Genomic DNA, 22,406 nt, shown 5'->3' on the forward strand with positions numbered 1-22,406 from the left:
GATTCCCAGGGGTTCGCTTGCCATAACTTCTCTTCAGGGTTCTTTAGCACGTCTGTGCCTTTTTTGCACCTTTTCCTTATGATTTCCATAAGGCAGTCATTAAGATCCAAGGCATGTCTTTGGCTTCTCTTATACATCAAGGCTAAAAGCAGAAATGCCCACAGGAGCAGGCAGGCAAGAGCAGAGGTGAACAAAGCAGAGGTTGCTGACCTGGAGGGTCCATGCTTCTCCCCTCCAGCAGATAAATGCCAGGAAGCAATGGAGCCAAGTGGTGCCAAAGCTAGTGATTTTTCAAAAGGATCTGGGCATTGTAGTGAAACAATATGATTTTAAAATGTTAGTTTCTTTTAAAGCATTCTAGGTTCACTCCAGAGGGCAGACAGCAGAAGCAAAAAGAACTACAATCCTGCAGCTTGTGGAATGAAAACCACATTCACCGAAAGACAGACAAAATGAAAAGGCAGAAGACTACGTACCAGATGAAGGAACAAGATAAACCACCAGAAAAACAACTAAATGAAGTAGAGATAGGCAACCTTCCAGAAAAACAATTCAGAATAATGATAGTGAAGATGATCCAGGAACTCGGAAAAAGAATGAAGGCAAAGATAGAGAAGATGCAAGAAATGTTTAACAAAGACCTAGAAGAATTAAAGAACAAACAAACAGAGATGAACAATACAATAACTGAAGTGAAAAATACACTAGAAGGAATCAATAGCAGAATAACTGAGGCAGAAGAATGGATAAGTGACCTGGAAGACAGATGGTGGAAATCACTGCCTCAGAACAGAAGAAAGAAAAAAGAATGAAAACAAATGAAGACAGCCTACGCACCCTCTGGAACAACATTAAATGCACCAACAGTCAAATTATAGGGGTCCAAGAAGGAGAAGAGAGAGAGAAAGGAACTGAGAAAATATAGGAAGAGATTATAGTTGAAAACTTCCCTGACAAGGGAAAGGAAGTAGCCACCCAAGTCCAGGAATCGAAGACAGTCCTAGGCAGGATAAACCCAAGGAGAAACACACAAAGACACATAGTAATCAAAGTGACAAAAATTAAGGACAAAGAAAAATTATTAAAAGCAACAAGGGAAAAATGACAAATAACATACATGGGAACTCCCATAAGGTTAACAGCTGATTTCTCAGCAGAAACTTACAAGCCAGAAGGGAGTGGAATGATATATTTAAAGTGATAAAAGGGAAGAACCTACAACCAAGATTACTCTACCTGGCAAGGATCTCATTCAGATTCAACAGAGAAATCAAAAGCCTTAGAGACAAGCAAAAGCTAAGAGAATTCAGCACCACCAAACCAGCTCTACAAGAAATGCTAAAGGAACTTCTCTAAGTGGGAAACACAAAAGAAGAAAAGAACCTACGAAAACAAACCCAAAACAATTAAGAAAATGGTAATATGAATATACATATCAATAATTACCTTAAATGTAAATGGATTAAATGCTCCAACCAAAAGACACAGGCTTGCTGAATGGATACAAAAACAAGACCCACATATATGCTGTCTACAAGAGACCCACTTCAGACCTAGGGACACATACAGACTGAAAGTGAGGGGATGGAAAAAGATAGTCCATGCAAATGGAAATCAAAAGATAGCTGGAGTAGCAATACTCATATCAGATAAAATAGACTGTAAAATAAACAATGTTACAAGAGACAAGAAAGGACACTACATAATGATCAAGGGATCAATCCAAGAAGAAGATATAACAATTATAAATGTATATGCACCCAACATAGGAGCACCTCAATACATAAGGCAACTGCTAGCAACTATAAAACAAGAAATCGAGAGTAACACAATAATAGTGGGGGACTTTAACACCTCACTTACACCAATGGACAGATCATCCAGACAGAATATTAATATGGAAACACAAGCTTTAAATGACACAATAGACCAGATAGATTTAATTGATATTTATAGGACATTCCATCCCAAAACAGCAGATTATACTTTCTTCTCAAGTGTGCACGGAACATTCTCCAGGATAGATCACATCTTGGGTCACAAAGCAAGCCTCGGTAAATTTAAGAAAATTGAAATCATATCAAGCATCTTTTCTGACCAAAACACTATGAGATTAGAAATCAATTACAGGGAAAAAAAACGTACAAAACACAAACACATGGAGGCTAAACAATAAGTTATTAAATAACCAAGAGATCACTGAAGACATCAAAGAGGAAATTAAAAAATACCTAGAGACAAATGACAATGAAAACACAACGATCCAAAACCTATAGGATGCAGCAAAAGCAGTTCTAAGAGGGAAGTTTATAGCTATACAAGTCTACCTCAAGAAACAAGAAAAATCTCAAATAAACAATCTAACCTTACACCTAAAGGAACTACAATAAGAAGTACAAACAAAACCCAAAGTTAGTAGAAGGAAAGAAATCATAAAGATCAGAGCAGAAATAAATGAAATAGAAACAAAACAACAGCAAAGACCAATAAAACTAAAAGCTGGTTCTTTGAGAAGATAAACAAAATTGATAAACCTTTAGCCAGACTCATCAAGAAAAAGAGGAAGAAGACTCAAATCAATAAAATTAGAAATGAAAAATGACAAGTTACAATGGACAATGCAGGAATAGAAAGCATCCTAAGAGACTACTACAAGCAACTCTATACCAATAAAATGGACAACCTGGAAGAAATGGACAAATTCTTAGAAAGGTATAACCTTCCAAGACTGAACCAGGAAGAAATAGAAAATATGAACAGACCAATCACAAGTCATGAAACTGAAACTGTGATAAAAAATCTTCCAACACACAAAAGTCCAGGACCAGATGGCTTCACAGGTGAAGTCTATCAAACATTTAGAGAAGAGCTAACACCCATCCTTCTCAAACTCTTCCAAAAACTGCAGAGTAAGGAACACTCCCAACCTCATTCTCAAGGCCACCATCACCCTGACACCAAAACCAGACAAAGATACTACAAAAAAAGAAAATTAGGGCTTCCCTGGTGGCGCAGTGGTTGAGAGTCTGCCTGCCGATACAGGGGACATGGGTTCGTGCCCCGATCCGGGAAGATCCCACGTGCCGCAGAGTGGCTGGGCCTGTGAGCCATGGCCATTGAGCCTGTGTGTCCGGAGCCTGTGCTCTGCAATGGGAGAGGCCACAACAGTGAGAGGCCCACGTACCACAAAAAAAAAAAAAAAAGAAAATTACATACCAATATCACTGATGAATATACATGCAAAAATCCTCAACAAAATACTAGCAAACAGAATCCAACAATACATGAAAAGGATCATACACCATGATCAAGTGGGACTTATCCCAGGGATGCATGGATTCTCAATATATGCAATCAGTCAATGTGATACACCATATTAACAAATTGAAGAATGAAAACCATATGATCGTCTAAATAGATACAGAAAAAGCTTCTGACAAAATTCAACATTGATTTATGATAAACACTCTCCAGAAAATGGGCATAGAGGGAACCTACCTCAATATACTAAAGGCCATATATGACAAACCCACAGCTAACATCATTCTCAATGGTGAAAAACTGAAAGCATTTCCTCTTAGATCAGAAACAAGACAAGGATGTCCACTCTCGCCACTATTATTCAACATAGTTTTGGAAGTCCTAGCCATGGCAGTCAGAGAAGAAAAAGAAATAAAAGGAATACAAATTGGAAAAGAAGAAGTAAAACTGTCACTGTTCGCAGATGACATGATACTATGCATAGATAATCCTAAAGATGCCACAAGAAAACTACTAGAGCTAATCAATGAATTTGATAAAGTTGCAAGGTACAAAATTAATGCACAGAAATCTCTTGCATTCCTATACACTAACAATGAAAGATCAGAACGAGAGATTAAGGAAACAATCCCATTCACCATGGCAACAAAAAGAACAAAATACCTATAAATAAACCTACCTAAGGAGACAAAAGACCTGCCTGATGATGAAAGAATTCAAACATGACACAAATAGATGGAGAGATACACCATGTTCTTGGACTGGAAGAATCAATATTGTGAAAATGACTATACTACCCGAAGCAATCTACAGATTCAATGCAATCCCTATCAAATTGCCAGTGGCATTTTTTACAGAAGTAGAACAAAAAATCTTAAAATTTGTATGGAGACACAAAAGACCCCGAATAACCAAAGCAATCTTGAGGGAAAAAAATGGAGCTGGAAGAATGAGACTCCCTGACTTCAGATTATACTACAAAGCTACGGTAATCAAGACAATATGGTACTGGCACAAAAACAAATATAGATCAATGGAACAGGATAGAAAGCCCAGCGATAAACCCACACATCTATGGTCAACTAATCTATGACAAAGGAGGCAAGGAAATAAAATGGAGCAACGACAGTCTCTTCAATAAGTGGTGCTGGGAAAACTGGACAGCTACATGTAAAAGAATGAAATCACAACATTCCCTAACACCATACACAAAAATAAACACAATATGGATTAAAGATGTAAATGTAAGACCAGGCACTATAAAACTCTTAGAGGAAAACACAGGAAGAACACTCTTTGACATAAATCACAGCAAGATCTTTTCTACCCACCTCCTAGAGTAATGGAAAAAAAACCAAAAAACATATGGGACTTAATGAAACTTAAAAGATTTTGCACAGCAAAGGAAACCATAAACAAGACAAAAAGACAACCCTCAGAATGGGTGAAAATATTTGCAAATGAATCAATGGACAAAGAATTACTCTCCAAAATATATAAACAGGTCATGCAGCTCAATATTAAAAAAACAAACAACCCAATTAAAAAATGGGCAGAAGATCTAAATAGACATTTATCCAAAGAAGACATACAGATGGCCAAGAGGCACATGAAAAGCTGCTCAACATCACTAATTATTAGAGAAATGCAAATCAAAACTACAATAAGATATTACCTCACACCAGTTAGAATGGACATCATCAGAAAATCTACAAACAACAAATGCTGGAGAGGGTGTGGAAAAAAGGGAACCCTCTTGCACTGTTGGTGGGAATGTAAATTGATACAGCCAGTATGGAGGGTCCTTAGAAAACTAAAAATAGAATTACCATATGACCCAGCAATCCCACTACTGGGCATATTCCCAGAGAAAACCATAGTTCAAAAAGACACATGCACCCCAATGTTCACTGCAGCACTATTTACAATAGCCAGGTCATGGAAGCAACCTAAATGCCCATCGACAGATGAATGGATAAAGAAGAAGTGGTACATATATACAATGGAATATTACTCAGCCATAAAAAGGAACGAAACTGGGTCATTTGTAGAGACGTAGATGGACCCAGAGACTGTCATACAGAGTGAAGTAAGTCAGAAAGAGAAAAACAAATATCGTATATTAATGCATATATGTGGAATCTAGAGAAATGGTACAGATGAACTGGTTTGCAAGGCAGAAATAGAGACACAGATGTAGAGAAAAAAATGTATGGACACCAAGGGGGGAAAGAGGGCGGGGGGTGGTGGTGGATGAACTGGGAGATTGGGATTCACATATATATACACTAATATGTGTAAACTAGATAACATAATAAATAAGTAAGTAAATAAATAAATTGTATAGCACTCTAGAAAAAAATTCTAGGTTCACAACATGCTTTTCTTTGGCTTGCATTCCTTTGGAAGAACACCCACTTGATTGTGACAAAGGCTGCTGGTGGGCCAGCTCAGTGGTGTGTAGCTGGCGTGGTTTTCTGATGTTCAGCCCAGAGCCCACTTCCCAAGCCTTTTTAAAGACTTTGTGAATTCCCTGTATCAAATCCCTTTCTGCTTAAGATAGAGTGGTTTCTTGCTTTTGCAACTGAACCCAGATGGATAGCTAAATATAAGATATCAAATCGCAATTTGGAGATACAATGCCACAGAAGATTTATTTCAAACAATTCTCTTCAAAAAAAAAAAGGGGGGGGGGCAGAAATATCATAGATAACACTGATGCTTTTCCCATCTAAATATACATGTTAACCACTGTCAGCATAAATAAAAGTACCAAGAGTTATACCATAGCCCTGGAGCATGCAGAGGTAGCTTGCTCCCAAGCTGGCCAGAAAGGATTGGGAGTCAGAAGGAACTCTGATTCAGATCCTGAAGGAACCTTATGAATACCCAAGAGTTGAATACCTCTGGCCAAGAGACTGAATACTTAGTCAAAACCACTGCCACCAAAAACAAACAAACAAAACCCTTTTATTTTTGTGCTGAAAATTCTAGTAAATAATTTATTACATATCCAACTATCTGCCCTGATAATGAGAACAGTAGCAAATGGTAAGAAACCACCGCAGCTTCACATGAGAATTGTTTTTGACCTTGCAAAGCATTTCCTGCAACTTTCCAGCCATCTTTCGAGCTGCTATTTATATTTGAGAGCAAAACAACCGCCTTCAGCTGTACCGTACAGATAGGAAAAACTGTTGCTTGACAAATTTACATAACAAACTTGAACATTCAAGGTACACATTCGTTTTAGGTATAAGTCACGTTAAATTCTTCTAATTTGAGGAAGCTAACCAAATTACTTTTACAGTTCAGGTGAGTTGAATAATTTACAATGGAGCCTTATTTGTTGGTCCTACAGCAGAGCTATCCAAACAGAAGCCCAGGCAAGATTTGTGATTCACCTTGTCATTTGCTCCTTTTCTCTAGACCTAGACGGGCTGTCTCACCTGCTACCACCTAACCTGTATCTAGCCAAGAGAGAAGGGAACAGCAACAAAAAGAGAATTTCTAGAACCTCCAACTACCAAAACTTAACTTGCCAAAAGACCAAGCTAGAATTTATCAATATGCACACATTAAAAATGAATCTCCCATATTGAGTCCTCTTTCTGGAAGTGAACCAAGTTGCTAGGGTGGAGGGGGAAATGGCTTACAGTATAAAAAACATTTCACCTGCACAAATTTGATCTTGATTCTTGAGAGCTGAATTATGACAAGAACCAGTTCAACATTTAACAGATCATTTTTGACAACGTATACATAGTTATCCCTGACCTGTAATTGAAGCTAGTTACAAAAGTACATATGTAAACATAGAAAAAATAGCTAATCCCACAACGTTGTGACCTCTTTGTAGAGGTACTTTCTATTACAAGAACCAATGTTTGAGAATATTTTGTTAAAAAAATAATAATAACAAATTAACTTTCTATCTAAGAAACTTCAGTACCCCTCCCCAATATTCAAATTCACTTTAAATGTTTGAGAGTCCCTGTATTAGTTTCCTATTGCTGCTGTGACAAATTGTCATAAGCTTAATGTCTTAAAATAAGACCAATTTATTATTTTATAGCTCTGGCAGTTAGGAGTCCTAGAATTCAAGGGGTTGGAAGAACTGTGTTCCTTTGTGGATGCTCTAAGGGAGAATCTGTTTCCTTGCCTGTTTTGGCATTTAGACTCTGCCTGCATTCCTTGACTCATGCCCCGTCCTCCACCTTCAAAGCCAGCAGTGTAGCATCTTCAAATCTTTCCTCTCTGTGACCTCTGCTTCTGCCATCACATCTCCTTCTCTGACTCTAATCTTCCTGACTTCCTCTGAAAAGGACCCTGTGATTACATTGGGCCTATCTGCATAATTCAGGATACTCCTCCCATCTCCAGACCTTTAACTCAGTCATAATGCCAAAGCCCTTTTGCAACAGCCTCTTCAATAAGTGGTACTGGGAAAACTGGACAGCTACATGTAAAAGAATGTAATTAGAACACTCCCTAACACCATACACAAAAATAAACTCAAAATGGATTAAAGACCTAAGTGTAATGCCAGACACTATAAAACTATTAGAGGAAAACATAGGCAGAACACAGTGTGACATAAATCACAGCAAGATCCTTTTTGACCCACGTCCTAGAGAAATGGAAATAAAAACAAAAATAAACAAATGGGACCTAATGAAACTTAAAAGCTTTTGCACAGCAAAGGAAACCATAAACAAGACAAAAACACAACCCTCAGAATGGGAGAAAATATTTGCCAATGAAGCAACTGAGAAAGGATTAATCTCCAAAATTTATAAGCAACTCATACAGCTCAATATCAAAAAAACAAACAACCCAATCCAAAAATGGGCAGAAGACCTAAATAGACATTTCTTCAAAGAAGATATACAGACTGCCAACAAACACATGAAAGGATGCTCAACATCACTAATCATTAGAGAAATGCAAATCAAAACTACAATGAGGTATCACCTCACACCAGTCAGAATGGCCATCATCAGAAAATCTATAAAGAGTAAATGCTGGAGAGGGTGTGCAGAAAAGGGAACCCTCTTGCACTGTTGACGGGAATGGAAATTGATACAACCACTATGGAGAACAGTATGGAGTTGCCTTAAAAAGCTAAAAACAAAACTACCATATGACCCAGCAATCCCACTACTGGGCATATACCCTGAGAAAACCATAATTCACAAAGAGTCATGTATCACCATGTTCATTGCAGCTCTATTTACAATAGCCAGGACATGGAAACAACCTAAGTGTCCATCGACAGATGAATGGATAAAGAAGATGTGGCACATATATACAATGGAATATTACTCAGCCACAAAAAAAACGCAACTGAGTTATTTGTAGTGAGGTGGATGGACCTAGAGTCTGTCACACAGGGTGAAGTAAGTCAGAAAGAGAAAAACAAATACCGTATGCTAACACATATATATGGAATCTAAAAAAAAAAAAAAAAAAAAATGGTTCTGAAGAACCCAGGAGCAGGACAGGAATAAAGACGCAGATGTAGAGAATGGACTTGAGGACACAGGGAGGGGGAAGGGTAAGCTGGGACAAAGTGAGAGAGTGGCATGGACATATATACACTACCAAATGTAAAACAGATAGCTAGTGGGAAGCAGCCGCATAGCACAGGGAGATCAGCTCGGTGCTTTGTGACCACCTAGAGGGATGGGATAGGGAGGGTGGGAGGGAGGGAGGCACGAGAGGGAGGGGATATGGGGATATATGTACACGTACAGCTGATTCACTTTGATATGCAGCAGAAACTAACACAACATTGCAAAGCAATTATACTCCATTAAAGATGTAAAAAAAAATTAAAAAAAAAAAAGCCCCTTTTGCTCTATAAGGTAACAGCGTCACAGATACCAGAGATTAGGCTGTGCACAATCTGTGGGGGCTGTTATTCTGTCAGTAGTTACTAAGGTCACTCATACGGAAAGAAAATATTCAGATACTTTGTAGCTATTTGTGTAAACATTAACCAGGAGTGCTTGCTTAAAAAATCCACTCATATGATTATTAAAATAAAAATGATGAAAGATTCATCTTCTTCCACAAAGTACATAGTTTCTATAGGACATAATGATTAACCGTACAGAAAAATCAGGAGGGTTTTCCCTCCTGTCACAGTAAATATCCAGCATTTTCTCTCTTACTCTTACAGGGCAGGCGACGGTCCTATCCTGGTTGTTAGGGATGACTTGCTCTCATTCAGAGATACTGGCTAGCTGTGATGTTAGTGTGGTAATAGCCGACTGGTAGTTTGATTGCACTAAGTATTACCTGCTTGAATAAAGCGTGGTCCTGTCGTGTGGATAATGTTCATTGACGTACAAGGAGGAAGATGAAATTGTGGTCGCCAAGGAAGCAGCTTCAAACAGCGATGGAGTGCTAGGCACCAAGTCTGGCCTGTGTCGGGATCCCAATGCTGGGTGACAAAAAGCAAACAAACACTCATGAATCTCGGTAAGAAATGCTGCTTTAGTGTATATAATAATTTAAATGAGTCAAAGGCATTCATTCTATATACCAGGCTGCAAATTAAACTAGGAAATAACTGTGCTCTTCTGAACTACAGCAGAAATGTAAAATAGCTTCTTGCAAACAGGTAAAACAGAAAGGAAACTGCATTAATTTACAAAATGGCTTATGGAAATGCCATTATGAATGTTCTTTTAAAAACCTAATAAAGTGATTTACTGTTTTTCGAAAGATGACATAAAAAGCTCCTAGGAGCTTAAGGAGATAATTCGACAGAGATTAAAAGGATGATTGGCAAATGTATAAACAGACAGTGAACTTGCTTTCCTCTCCCGAGGCTATGCCCATATCTGTGATTCTCAGTGCAGATCTAAGAACTCAGACTTGTTAACAGCCAAGAAACAAATGCTTCACAGACTAACAGCCAGCTATACCTTAACCCTGTTTGAGCCCACATACATCTTTGAATATTATCCACAGCTCTTCTTGACATTATATTCTAACAGCAAGGCTGCCTTTTTAAAAATGAGAAAACTCTTATTTTTCTTTAAAATGTAGGTACCTATGAAAATACTTATGCAAGAGCCCTCCCTCATCAGGAAAGTGGAACAGTCAAGGCTGAGCAGTGACTCTGCCTACTCTCTCTCTCTATGTGGATTTTTTTTTTTTTTTTTGAGAGTTGAATCTGGATCTTTTTTTTTTTTTTCGGATCATTTTTAATCATCTTATCCTAAACTTTGGACAAATTCACATTCATTATTGGTCAGCTTGTCAGAGACAGTATTTTGTTTAAAGGTCCAGCCACACAGAACAGAGCTCCTTTAAAAAGAGACATGCACGTTCCCAGAGACAGAACACTGTGGATGAATCCTGTCTTTAAAGTTCTATAGTTGGGCTCAAGCTGATTTATTTTTCACCAGTGGAGATATTATATAATTTTATGGAACTATAGCTGACCTATAACAATGTATTAGTTTTACGGTATACAACTTAGTGATTAGACTTATGTATATATTGTGAACTGATCATCACAGTAAGTTGAATTAACGTCCTATCACCACAGTTACAGCATTTTTCTCTGGTGATGAGCATTTTTAAGATCTCCTCTCTTAGCAACTTTCAAATATGCCATACAGTATTATTAGCTCGTGTCACCACACTGTACTGTGGATTCTTTTTAATCACTTCCCCAAACTAAACTAAAACAGATGATAATAAATACAATATAACCTTACGGTGTTTCTTGTATTCCTTTATAGGCACAATAGGCTCAAAATTATGTACTGTCAGGAAGTGAACGAATGGAAATTGATCCTAATAGGCACTATCATGTGAGTGTGAGGTTTGGATTTTGGACTTGGAGGGATATAGATGGAGAGGTGGGGCTAGGCATGGAGGGAGAAGGGGGCGAGCACAGAAGGGCTGGACTCTGAACTAGGAATCCAGATACACATTAAGATGTATGAGATGCTGCAGCTCTGCATCCGATTCAGATCAAAATAAAGAACTGCCATGATGAATAACAGATGATAATCATATGAAAACACAAGTGACAACATGCTCAACATGCAAAAATCAGAAAGGCTTCAATACGACAGTTGGCTAGCAATCTTCAATATACTTGATCCCCCCCCCCCCAAATATATATACTTGATCCCACCTTCTCATTAAATACAGAGAAAAATATGAAAACTCTCAGTAACATAGAAAACTGAATCTGAAAAATAACCTCACATCAGATTCCAATCAATCACTACTAAATATAAGGCAGATAGAGCTAGACTGAGAACAACTAATGCAGACTCAGGTCTTGGGCATCCTCAGCCTGATCTCATAAACCAGAGGCTCGCTGAGGGACAGAATACAGAAAAACACTACCTGTCCAGTGACTCGGGCCCAGGTCAGACAGCACCCAGACACTGGGTAGCTGACCCTTAGGAGCAGTTCTTTGAAGTAGAGAACTGTTCCTTTATGTGCCCATACTCTTCAGTTTTTTAAAATAACTAGTGTGGTGGGCAGAATCCTAGGATGACTCTCAATGATCTGCACCCTTGTATAATCTCCCTTTGAGTGTGGGTGGAAGCTGTGAGAAGGATGAGGTATTACTCCTGTGATTATTTTATCTTATGTGGCAAAAGGAATCTTGCAGATGTAATTAAGGCTACTAATCAGTTAACTGTGAGTTAGTCAAAGGGAAGATTATTCAGGTGAGCCTGGCCTAGTCATGTGAGCCCCTTAAATTTGTGTCTAGAGGTCAGAGATGGTAATGGCAGAGATTCCAAGTGTAAGGGGGATTGACCTGCAAGAAATTCCCCGTCTGAAGAGGGAAGGGGGGCTGCATGGAAAGGAATGAGGATGCTGTCTAGGGGCTGAGCCTGGCCCACAGCTGTTAGACAGCAATGACATGGGACTTCAGCTCTACAACTGCAAGGAAGTGAATTCTGCCAACATCAGGATGAGCTTGGAGGAGGATTCTTCTCCAGAAACTCCAGATGAGAACTCAGCCAGCTGACACCTTGATCCCAGTTTTTGAGACCCTGAAAAGCTGTGTCAGAGAACACAGGTAAGCCTTGCTAGTCTTCTGACTTATAGAACTGTGAGCTAATAAATGGAGGTTATAATAAGCTGCTAACTAACTTTCTGGTAATTTGTCACATGGCAAAAGGAAACTAATACAACCCAGACATACTGAGAATGATAGAAAACAAATGATTAAAAACTGGAGGGAAATTTGGTAATAACTTGGTGCATTACGAAAGGGGAAGTCCCCAAGTATAGAGCATTATAGAAAGGCCGAACCTTGCAGCAAACTTTGTAGATGCAGAGAATTGTCAAGATAAACTCATTTAAAAATAGTACGTTAACAGTTTCAAAGAATATGTTTAATAGGTTTTTCTTCAACCTTCAGAGACTTTTTCTGGTGAAGTACCTTTAGATCTAAAGCAATGAGTCCAACCGTTCAGTTGAAAAAAGCATAATTTGTACACTGCTTCTTATGTTTCCAGACTTTCTAGATGCTGTGTAGTGTATTTATTATACTTCACCCTAAGATTAACAACTGGACTCAAGGCTTAAACTTTAGAAGCAATATATACATTTTTACTGAGGTATAGCTGATAGAAGTCATATTGAGCACACTATTTGCAAGTTTAACTATCACAGTTTAAAAATAAGTTTATCCTAGAAAATTAGGCAGTGTGGTAGGGAGATGCCAATGCAGGGAAGTTTAGGGAAAGGGGTGGATGCCTGTCAGAAACTGGAGCCATCACTCATAGAGAGGAGCAAGGGCAATTCAGTAACGCCAGCTGAAATCACCAAATCTGCATAAAAGTTGGTTTATAAGATGAGAAAGAAACCCAACATGACAGATATGGAAAAGTGCTGCAGAAGGGAAAAGGATGAGCACACTATTCTGAAGACTGAGGAAAAGGAAAATCCCGCAAGAGATCTAATCTTCTACAGGAAATAAAAGAAATTTTCGGGAGATGTTGGCATTCCCAAAAGAGTATACTGATAATAAAATCTAAAATGTCACTTCCTCTTATAGGATTAGAAGAGAAAATCCAAATGATCAACTCGATAGAGGAAAATATTTGATAAAATGCAACACTCATTCCTGATAAAAACTTTAGAAACTAGGAATAAAAAGAAACTTTCTTGACTTGATTCTGGGCATCAAATACAGCAAAATTCTTTCTCAGCAGTGAAACATGAGCAGCATTCCCTTTAAAATCAGAATGAGGCAAGGCCGCCCACAATCACTACTTCTATTCATCATTCTACCAGAAGTCCTAGTTAGCAAGTAAGAAAGAAAGAAAAAAAGATGTGAGATCTATGCAGTAGCAACAAACAGCCAGAAAAACCAAACCTTAAAAATATACTACCTGGGGAGAGACCTTCAAGATGGCGGAGGAGTAAAACATGGAGATCACCTTCCTCCCCGCAAATACATCAGAAACACTTCTACATGTGGAACGACTCCTACAGAACACCTACTGAATGCTGGCAGAAGACCTCAGACCTCCCAAAAGGCAAGAAACTCCCCATGTACCTGGGTAGGGCTAAAGAAAAAAGGAAAAACAGAGACAAAAGAATAGGGACGGGACCTGCACCAGTGGGAGGGAGCTGTGAAGGAGGAAAGGTTCCCGCACACTAGGAAGCCCCTTCGCGGGCGGAGACTGCGGGTGGCGGAGGGGGGAAGCTTCGGGGCCGCGGAGGAGAGCGCAGCAACAGGGGTGCGGAGGGCAAAGTGGAGAGATTCCCGCACAGAGGACGGGTGCCCACCAGCACGGGAGGCTTGTCTGCTCACCCGCCGGGGCGGGCGGGGGCTGGGAGCTGAGGCTCGGGCTTCGGTCACAGCGCAGGGAGAGGACTGGGGTTGGCGGCGCGAACACAGCCTGCAGGGGGTTAGAGCGCCACGGCTAGCCGGGAGGGAGTCTGGGAAAAAGTCTGGACCTGCCGAAGAGGCAAGAGACCATTGTTTCGGGGTGCGCGAGAAGAGGGGATTCAGAGCACCACTTAAACGAGCTCCAGAGACGGGCGCGAGCCATAGCTATCAGCGTGGACCCCAGAGACAGGCATGACACGCTAAGGCTAATACTGGAGCCACCAAGAAGCCTGTGTGCATGCACAGATCACTATCCACACCTCTCCTCCTGGGAGCCTGTGCAGCCCGCCACTGCCGGGGTCCCATGATCCAGGGACAACTTCCCTGGGAGAACACACGGTGAGCCTCAGGCTGTTGCAATGTCATGCCGGTCTCTGCCGCCGCAGGCTCGCCCTGCATCTGTACCCCTCCCTCCCACGCCGCAGGCTCGCCCTGCATCTGTACCCCTCATGCCGACCTGAGTGAGCCGGAGCCCCCGAATCAGCTGCTCCTTTAACCCCGCCCTGTCTGAGTGAAGAACAGACGCCCTCAGGCAACCTACACGCAGAGGCGGGCCCAAATCCAAAGCTGAACCCCAGGAGTTGTGCGAAGAAGGAAGAGAAAGAGAAATTTCCCCAGCAGTTTCAGGAGCAGTGGATTAAATCTCCAAAATCAACTTGATGTACCCTGCATCACTGGAATACCTGAATAGACAATGAACCATCCCAAAATCAAGGCAGTGGACTTTGGGAGCAACTGTAGACTTGGGGTTTGCTTTCTGCAACTAATTTGTTTCTGGTTTTATGTTTATCTTAGTTTAGTATTTAGAGCTTATTATCACTGATAGTTTTTTTTAATTGATTTGGTTGCTCTCTTCCTTTTTCTTCTTCATATAGATATATATATATATTTTTCCTTTTCCTCTTTTTGTGAGTGTGTATGTGTATGCTTCTTTGTGTGCTTTTGTCTCTATAGCTTTGCTTTTACCATTTGTCCTACGGTTCTGTCTTTTTTTTTTTTAAGTATACTTTTTAGCACTTGTTATCATTGGTGGATTAGTTTTCGGTTTGGTTGCTCCTTCTTTATTTTCTTTTTTTATTACTGTTTAATTTTTAATAATTTTTAAATTTTTTATTTTAATAATTTTATTTTTTATTTTTTTATTTCTTTCTTTTCTTCTCCCTTTTCTTCTGAGCCGTGTGGCTGACAGGGTCTTGGTGCTCCAGCCGGATATCAGGCCTGTGCCTCTGAGGTGGGAGAGCCGAGTTCAGGACACTGGTCCACCAGTGACCTCCCTGCTGTACGTAGTATCAAGCAGCGAAAGCTCTCCCAGATATCTCCATCTCAACGCTAAGACCCAGTTCCACTCGTTGACCAGCAAGCTACAGTGATGGACACCCTATGCCAACCTAGCAAGACAGGAACACAACCCCACCCATTAGCAGAGAGGATACCTAAAATCATAATAAGGTCACAGACACCGCAAAACACACCACTGGATGTGGTCCTGCCCACCAGAAAGACAAGATCCAGCCTCATCCACCAGACCACAAGGACTAGCCCCTCCACCAGGAAGCCTACACAACCTACTGAACCAACCTTAGTCACTGGGGACAGACACTAAAAACAACGGGAACTACGAACCTGCAGCCTGTGAAAAGGAGACCCCAAATGAAGTAAGTGAAGCAAAATGAGAAGACAGAGAAACACACAGCAGATGAAAGAGTAAGGTAAAAACCCACCAGACCAAACAAATGAAGAGGAAATAGGCAGTCTACCTGAAAAAGAATTCAGACTAATGACAGTAAAGATGATCCAAAATCTTGGAAATAGAATAGAGAAAAAATAAGAAACGTTTAACAAGGGTCTAGAAGAACTAAAGAGCAAACAAATAATGATGAACAACACAATAAATGAAATTAAAAATTCTCTGGAAGGGATCAATAGCAGAATAACTGAAGCAGAAGAACGGATAAATGACCTGGAAGATAAAATAGTGGAAATAACTACTGAAGAGCAGGATAAAGAAAAAAGAATTGAGGACAGTCTCAGAGACCTCTGGGACAACATTAAACACACCAACATTCGAATTATAGGGGTCTCAGAAGAAGAGAAAAAGAAAGGGACTGAGAAAATATTTGAAGAGATTATAGTTGAAAACTTCCCTAATATGGAAAAGGAAATACTTAAACAAGTCCAGGTAGCACAGAGAGTCCCATACAGGATAAATCCAAGAAGAAACATGCCAAGATACATATTAATCAAACTTTCAAAAATTAAATACAAAGAAAAAATATTAAAAGCAGCAAGGGAAAAACAACAAATAACATACAAAGGAATCCCCATAAGGTAACAGCTGATCTTTCAGCAGAAACTCTGCAAGACAGAAGGGAGTGGCAGGACATATTTAAAGTGATGAAAGGGAAAAACCAACAACCAAGATTACTCTACCCAGCAAGCATCTCATTCAGATTCGACGGAGAAATTAAAACCTTTACAGACAAGCAAAAGCTAAGAGAATTCAGCACCACCAAACCAGCTTTACCACAAATGCTACAGGAACTTCTCTAGGCAGGAAACCAAGAGAAGGAAAAGACCTACAATAACAAACCCAAAACAATTCAGAAAATGGTAATAGGAACATACATATCAATAATCACCTTAAATGTAAATGGATTAAATGCTCCAACCAAGACATAGACTGGATGAATGGATACAATGGATACAAAAATGGATACAAAAACAAGACCCATACATATGAAAGAGACCCACTTCAGGCCTAGCGACACATTCAGACTGAAAGTGAAGGGACAGAAAAAGATATTCCATGCAAGTGGAAATCAAAAGAAGCTGGAGTAGCAATTCTCATATCAGACAATATAGACTTTAAAATAAAGACTATTACAAGAGACAAAAAAGGCCACTACATCATGATCAAGGGATCAATCCAAGAAGAAGATATAACAATTGTAAATATTTATGCAGCCAACATAGGAGCACCTCAATACATAAGGCAAATGCTAACAGCCATAAAAGCAGAAATCAACAATAACACAATCATAGTAGGGGACTTTAACACTCCATTTTCACCAATGGACAGATCACCCCAAATGAAAATAAGGAAACACAAGCTTTAAATGACACATTAAACAAAATGGACTTAACTGATATTAATAGGACATTCCATCCAAAAACAAAAGAATGCACTTTCTTTTACTTTTTTCTTTTTAACATCTTTATTGGAGTATAATTGCTTTACAATGGTGTGTTAGTTTCTGCTTTATAACAAAGTGAATCAGCTATACATATACATATATCCTCATATCTCCTCCCTCTTGAGTCTCCCTCCCACCCTCCCTATCCCACCCCTGTGCTCACAAAGCACCGAGCTGATCTCCCTGTGCTATGCAGCTGCTTCCCACTAGCTGTCTATTTTACATTTGTTAGTATATATAAGTCCATGCCACTCTCTCACTTCATCCCAGCTTACCCTTCCTCCTCCCCGTGTCCTCAAGTCCATTTTCTACACAGAATACACTTTCTTCTCAAGTGCTCACGGAACATTCTCCAGGATAGATCATATCTTGGGTCACAAATCAAGCCTTGGTAAATTTAAGAAAATTGAAATCGTATCAAGAATCTTTTCTGACCACAACACTATGAGACTAGATAGCAATTACAGGAAAAAAAATGTGTAAAAAATACAAACACATGGATGCTAAACAGTATACTACTAAATAACCAAGAGATCACTGAAGAAATCAAAGAGGAAATCAAAAAATACCTAGAAACAAATGACAATGAAAACACGACGACCCAAAACCTATGGGATGCAGCAAAAGCAGTTCTAAGAGGGAAGTTTATAGCAATATAATCTTACCTCAGGAAACAAGAAACATCTCAAATAAACAACCTAACCTTACACCTAAAGCAATTAGAGAAAGTAGAATAAAAAAACCCCAAAGTTAGCAGAAGGAAAGAAAGCATAATGATCAGATCAGAAAAAAACGAAAAGAAAAGAAGGAAACAATAGCAAAGATCAATAAAACTAAAAGCTGGTTCTTTGAGAAGATAAACAAAATTGATAAACCATTAGCCAGACTCATCAAGAAAAAAAGGGAGAAGACTCAAATCAACAAAATTAGAAATGAAAAAGGAGAAGTAACAACTGACACTGCAGAAATACAAAGATCTGGGGAGCAACTATATGCCAGTAAAATGGACAACCTGGATGAAATGGACAAATTCTTAGAAAGGCACAACCTTCCGAGACTGAACCAGGAAAAAATAGAAAATATAAACAGACCAGTAACTGAAATTGACACTGTGATTAAAAATCTTCCAACAAACAAAAGCCCAGGACCAGATGGCTTCACAGGCGAATTCTATCAAACATTTAGAGAAGAGCTAACACCTATCCTTCTCAAACTCTTCCAAAATATAGCAGAGGGAGGAACCCTCCCAAACTCTTTCTACGAGGCCACCATCTGCCTGATACCAAAATCAGGCAAAGATGTCACAAAGAAAGAAAACTACAGGCCAATATCACTGATGAACATAGATGCAAAAATCCTCAACAAAATGCTAGCAAACAGAATCTAACAGCAGATTAAAAGGATCATACACCATGATCAAGTGGCGTTTATCCCAGGAACGCAAGGATTCTTCAATATACGCAAATCAATCATGTGATAAACCATATTAACAACTTGAAGGAGAAACACCATATGATCAACTCCATAGATGCAGAGAAAGCTTTTGACAAAATTCAACACCCATTTACGATAAAAACCCTCCAGAAAGTAGGCATAGAGGGAACTTACCTGAATAAAGGCCATATATGACAAACGCACAGCTAACATCGTTCTCAGTGGTGAAAAACTGAATGGTGTAAAACTGAAATCATTTCCACTAAGATCAGGAACAAGACAAGGTTGTCCACTCTCACCACTACTATTCAACATAGTTTTTCAGAAGTTTTAGCAACAGCAGTCAGAGACGAGAAAGAAAGAAAAGGAATCCAAATCAGAAAAGAAGAAGTAAAGCTGCCACTGTTTGCAGATGACATGATACTACACACAGAGAATCCGAAAGATGCCACCAGAAAACTACTAGAGCTAATCAATGGATTTGGTAAAGTAGCAGGATACAAAATTAATGCACAGAAATCTCTTGCATTCCTATACACTAATGATGAAAAATCTGAAGGAGAAATTAAGGAAAAACTCCCATTTACCATAGCAACAAAAAGAATAAAATACCTAGGAATAAACCTACCTAAGGAGACCAAAGACCTGTATGCAGAAAAATACAGGACACTGATGAAAGAAATCAAAGATGATACAAACAGATGGAGAGGTATACCATGTTCTTGGATTGGAAGAATCAACATTGTGAAAATGACTATACTACCCAAAGCAATCAACAGATTCAATGTGATCCCTATCAAACTATCAATGGCATTTTTCATAGAACCAGAACAACAAATTTCACAATTTGTATGGAAACACAAAAGACCCCGAATAGCCAAAGCAATCTTGAGAAAGAAAAATGGAGCTGGAGGAATCAGGCTCTTGGACTTCCGACTATACTACAAAGCTACAGTAATCAAGACAGTATGGTACTGGCACAAAAACAGAAATATAGATCAATGGAACAGGACAGAAAGCCCAGAGATAAACCCACACACATACGGTCACCTTATTTTCCATAAAGGTGGCAAGAATATACAATGGAGAAAAGGCAGCTTCTTTAATAAGTGATGATGGGAAAACTGGACACCTACATGTAAAAGAATGAAATCAGAACACTCCCTAACACCATACACAAAAATAAACTCAAAATGGATTTAAAGACCGAAGTGTAAGGCCAGACACTATAAAACTCTTAGAGGAAAACATAGGCAGAACACTCTATGACATAAACCAAAGCAAGATCCTTTTTGACCCACCTCCTAGAGAAATGGAAATAAAAAAACCCCAAAAAACAAATGGGACCTAATGAAACTTAAAAGCTCTTGCACAGCAAAGGAAACCATAAACAAGACAAAAAGACAACCCTCAGAATGGGAGAACATATTTGCCAATGAAGCAACTGACAAAGGAGTAATCTCCAAAATTTACATGCAGCTCATGCAGCTCCATATCAAAAAAGCAAACAACCCAATCCAAAAATGGGCAGAAGACCTAAATAGACATTTCTCCAAAGAAGATATACTGATTGCCAACAAACACATGAAAGAATGCTCAACATCACTAATCATTAAAGAAATGCAAATCAAAACTACAATGAGGTATCACCTCACACCAGTCAGAATGGCCATCATCAAAAAGTCTTCAAACAATAAATGCTGGAAAGGATGTGGAGAAAAGGGAACCCTCTTGCACTGTTGGTGGGAATGTAAATTGATACAGCCACTATGGAGAACAGTATGGCGGTTCCTTAAAAAACTAAAAATAGAACTACCATACGACCCAGCAATCCCACTACTGGGCATATACCCTGAGGAAACCATAATTCAAAAAGAGTCATGTACCACAATGTTTATTGCAGCACTCTTTACAATAGCCAGGACATGGAAGCAACCTAGGTGTCCATCAAAACATGAATGGATAAAGAAGATGTGGCACATATATACAATGGAATATTACTCAGCCATAAAAAGAAACAAAATTGTTATTTGTAGTGAGGTGGATGGACCTAGAGTCTGTCACAAAGAGTGAAGTAAGTCAGAAAGAGAAAAACAAACACCATATGCTAACACATATATATAGAATCTAAGGAAAAAAACAAAAGGTTCTGAAGAACCTAGGGGCAGGACAGGAATAAAGACGCAGATGTAGAGAATGGACTTGAGGACATGGGGAGGGGGAAGGGTAAGCTGGGACGAAGTGAGAGAGTGACATGGACATATATACACTACCAAATGTAAAATAGATAGCTAGTGGATGCAGCCGCATAGCACAGGGAGATTAGCTCGGTGCTTTGTGACCACCTAGAGGGGTGGGATAGGGAGGGTGGGAGGGATACGCAAGAGGGAGGAGATATGGTGATATATGTATATGTATAGCTGATTCACTTCGTTATAAAGCAGACACTAACACACCATTGTAAAGCAATTATACTCCAAAAAAGATGTTAAAAAAAAAAAACGATGAGTGGAGTTTAAACCTAAACATTTCTGGGAAGGTGCCCTATTAAGCCATTCTTTAAATAATACTAATGCTGTATTGTATTCGTTTTCCAGAATGTACTTTAATGCAAAAGTTTGATAGTGGTTGGATTGTCTCAGAATATGGAGCACCTGGATGGGGCAGCTTTGAATAGTCTCGAAAGGTGCCAACGTGGGAGGAGTTTTCCAGGGGTATTGGAAACAGAGCCTATTAAATGCAACACTTATTGACCACCTACTTTGTGCCAGGTTCTATGCTGTATATTATCCACGTGAATTATCGAAATATCCCCATGAAGAATGTAGCACAATCAGCCCCAGTTAGTGATGCGGAAAGTGAGGCTCAGATATTAAGGGTCCACAGCTAGTTCCATAGCTAGGACTGCTGGATCTTGGATTTGAAGCCAAATTTCAAGGTCCTAAAACTGTGCCTGGCACATAGTAGGCACTCAATAAACGTATGTCAGATCATTCTAAGCCCAAGACTCCTTCGCCAGCACCAGAGAAAAAGAGAAGAGGGTGGTGCTGAAGAGAAACTCTGCCAAAGGTCAACACTTGCGCGGGATTTTGGTGGCCTCCCCAAATCCCCAATATAAGCAACACTGTTTGAGGCTATAGGAAGCTCAGCCTTAATCATTGCTTTGTCAGCTTCATGCATTATGGGTGCTTTGTGAAATAGAAATAGAGAACAGAGTTTCTCTCTGACACTCAAGTATCATTGAGATTCAGACACGCCCTTTTTTACTGAGTGCAGATTTAACTTCTGTAGTTCCCTGATGCAGGCAGAAATTGAGCCAGAGCAAACGGGAGGCTTTCTTTCCAAAGGTCTGCCCAAATGGTGATCTGCCATCAGAGCCTTTGAAACAGATTTCTGATGGGCGGTTGATGAAATTAATTGAGGGTAACCTGCAAAGTTGATGCTCTTGGGAATGACTCTTTGTTTGGCCTTTTAGGTTGGTATTTGTCAGAAACCCCAGCTGCTCCATTAAATCATTTTTGTCATTAAAAAATATATATATATATATATATATATATACACATTACCTGAAAAGACAGAAAATATGTATCTATGTCTTTATGTCTATAACCATTTGAGAAATAAATCTA

The 22,406-nt window shown here is 39.3% G+C and overlaps 1 protein-coding gene across 1 annotated transcript in view; it reads right to left on the reverse strand.

Annotated features, from left to right (window-relative positions):
• The window catches only part of PIP5K1B (phosphatidylinositol-4-phosphate 5-kinase type 1 beta), a 330,053-nt gene that overhangs the window by 67,390 nt on the left and 240,257 nt on the right, over positions 1–22,406 (reverse strand). Inside the window, exon 13 of the mRNA XM_082843121.1 lies at positions 9,565–9,709. Coding sequence (XP_082699247.1) covers positions 9,565–9,709 — 145 coding nt within the window. The remainder of the gene's footprint in view (positions 1–9,564; positions 9,710–22,406) is intronic.

Source organism: Leucopleurus acutus (genome assembly GCF_964270905.1).
Source record: "Leucopleurus acutus genome assembly, chromosome: 7".
Lineage (NCBI taxonomy): Eukaryota > Metazoa > Chordata > Mammalia > Artiodactyla > Delphinidae > Leucopleurus > Leucopleurus acutus.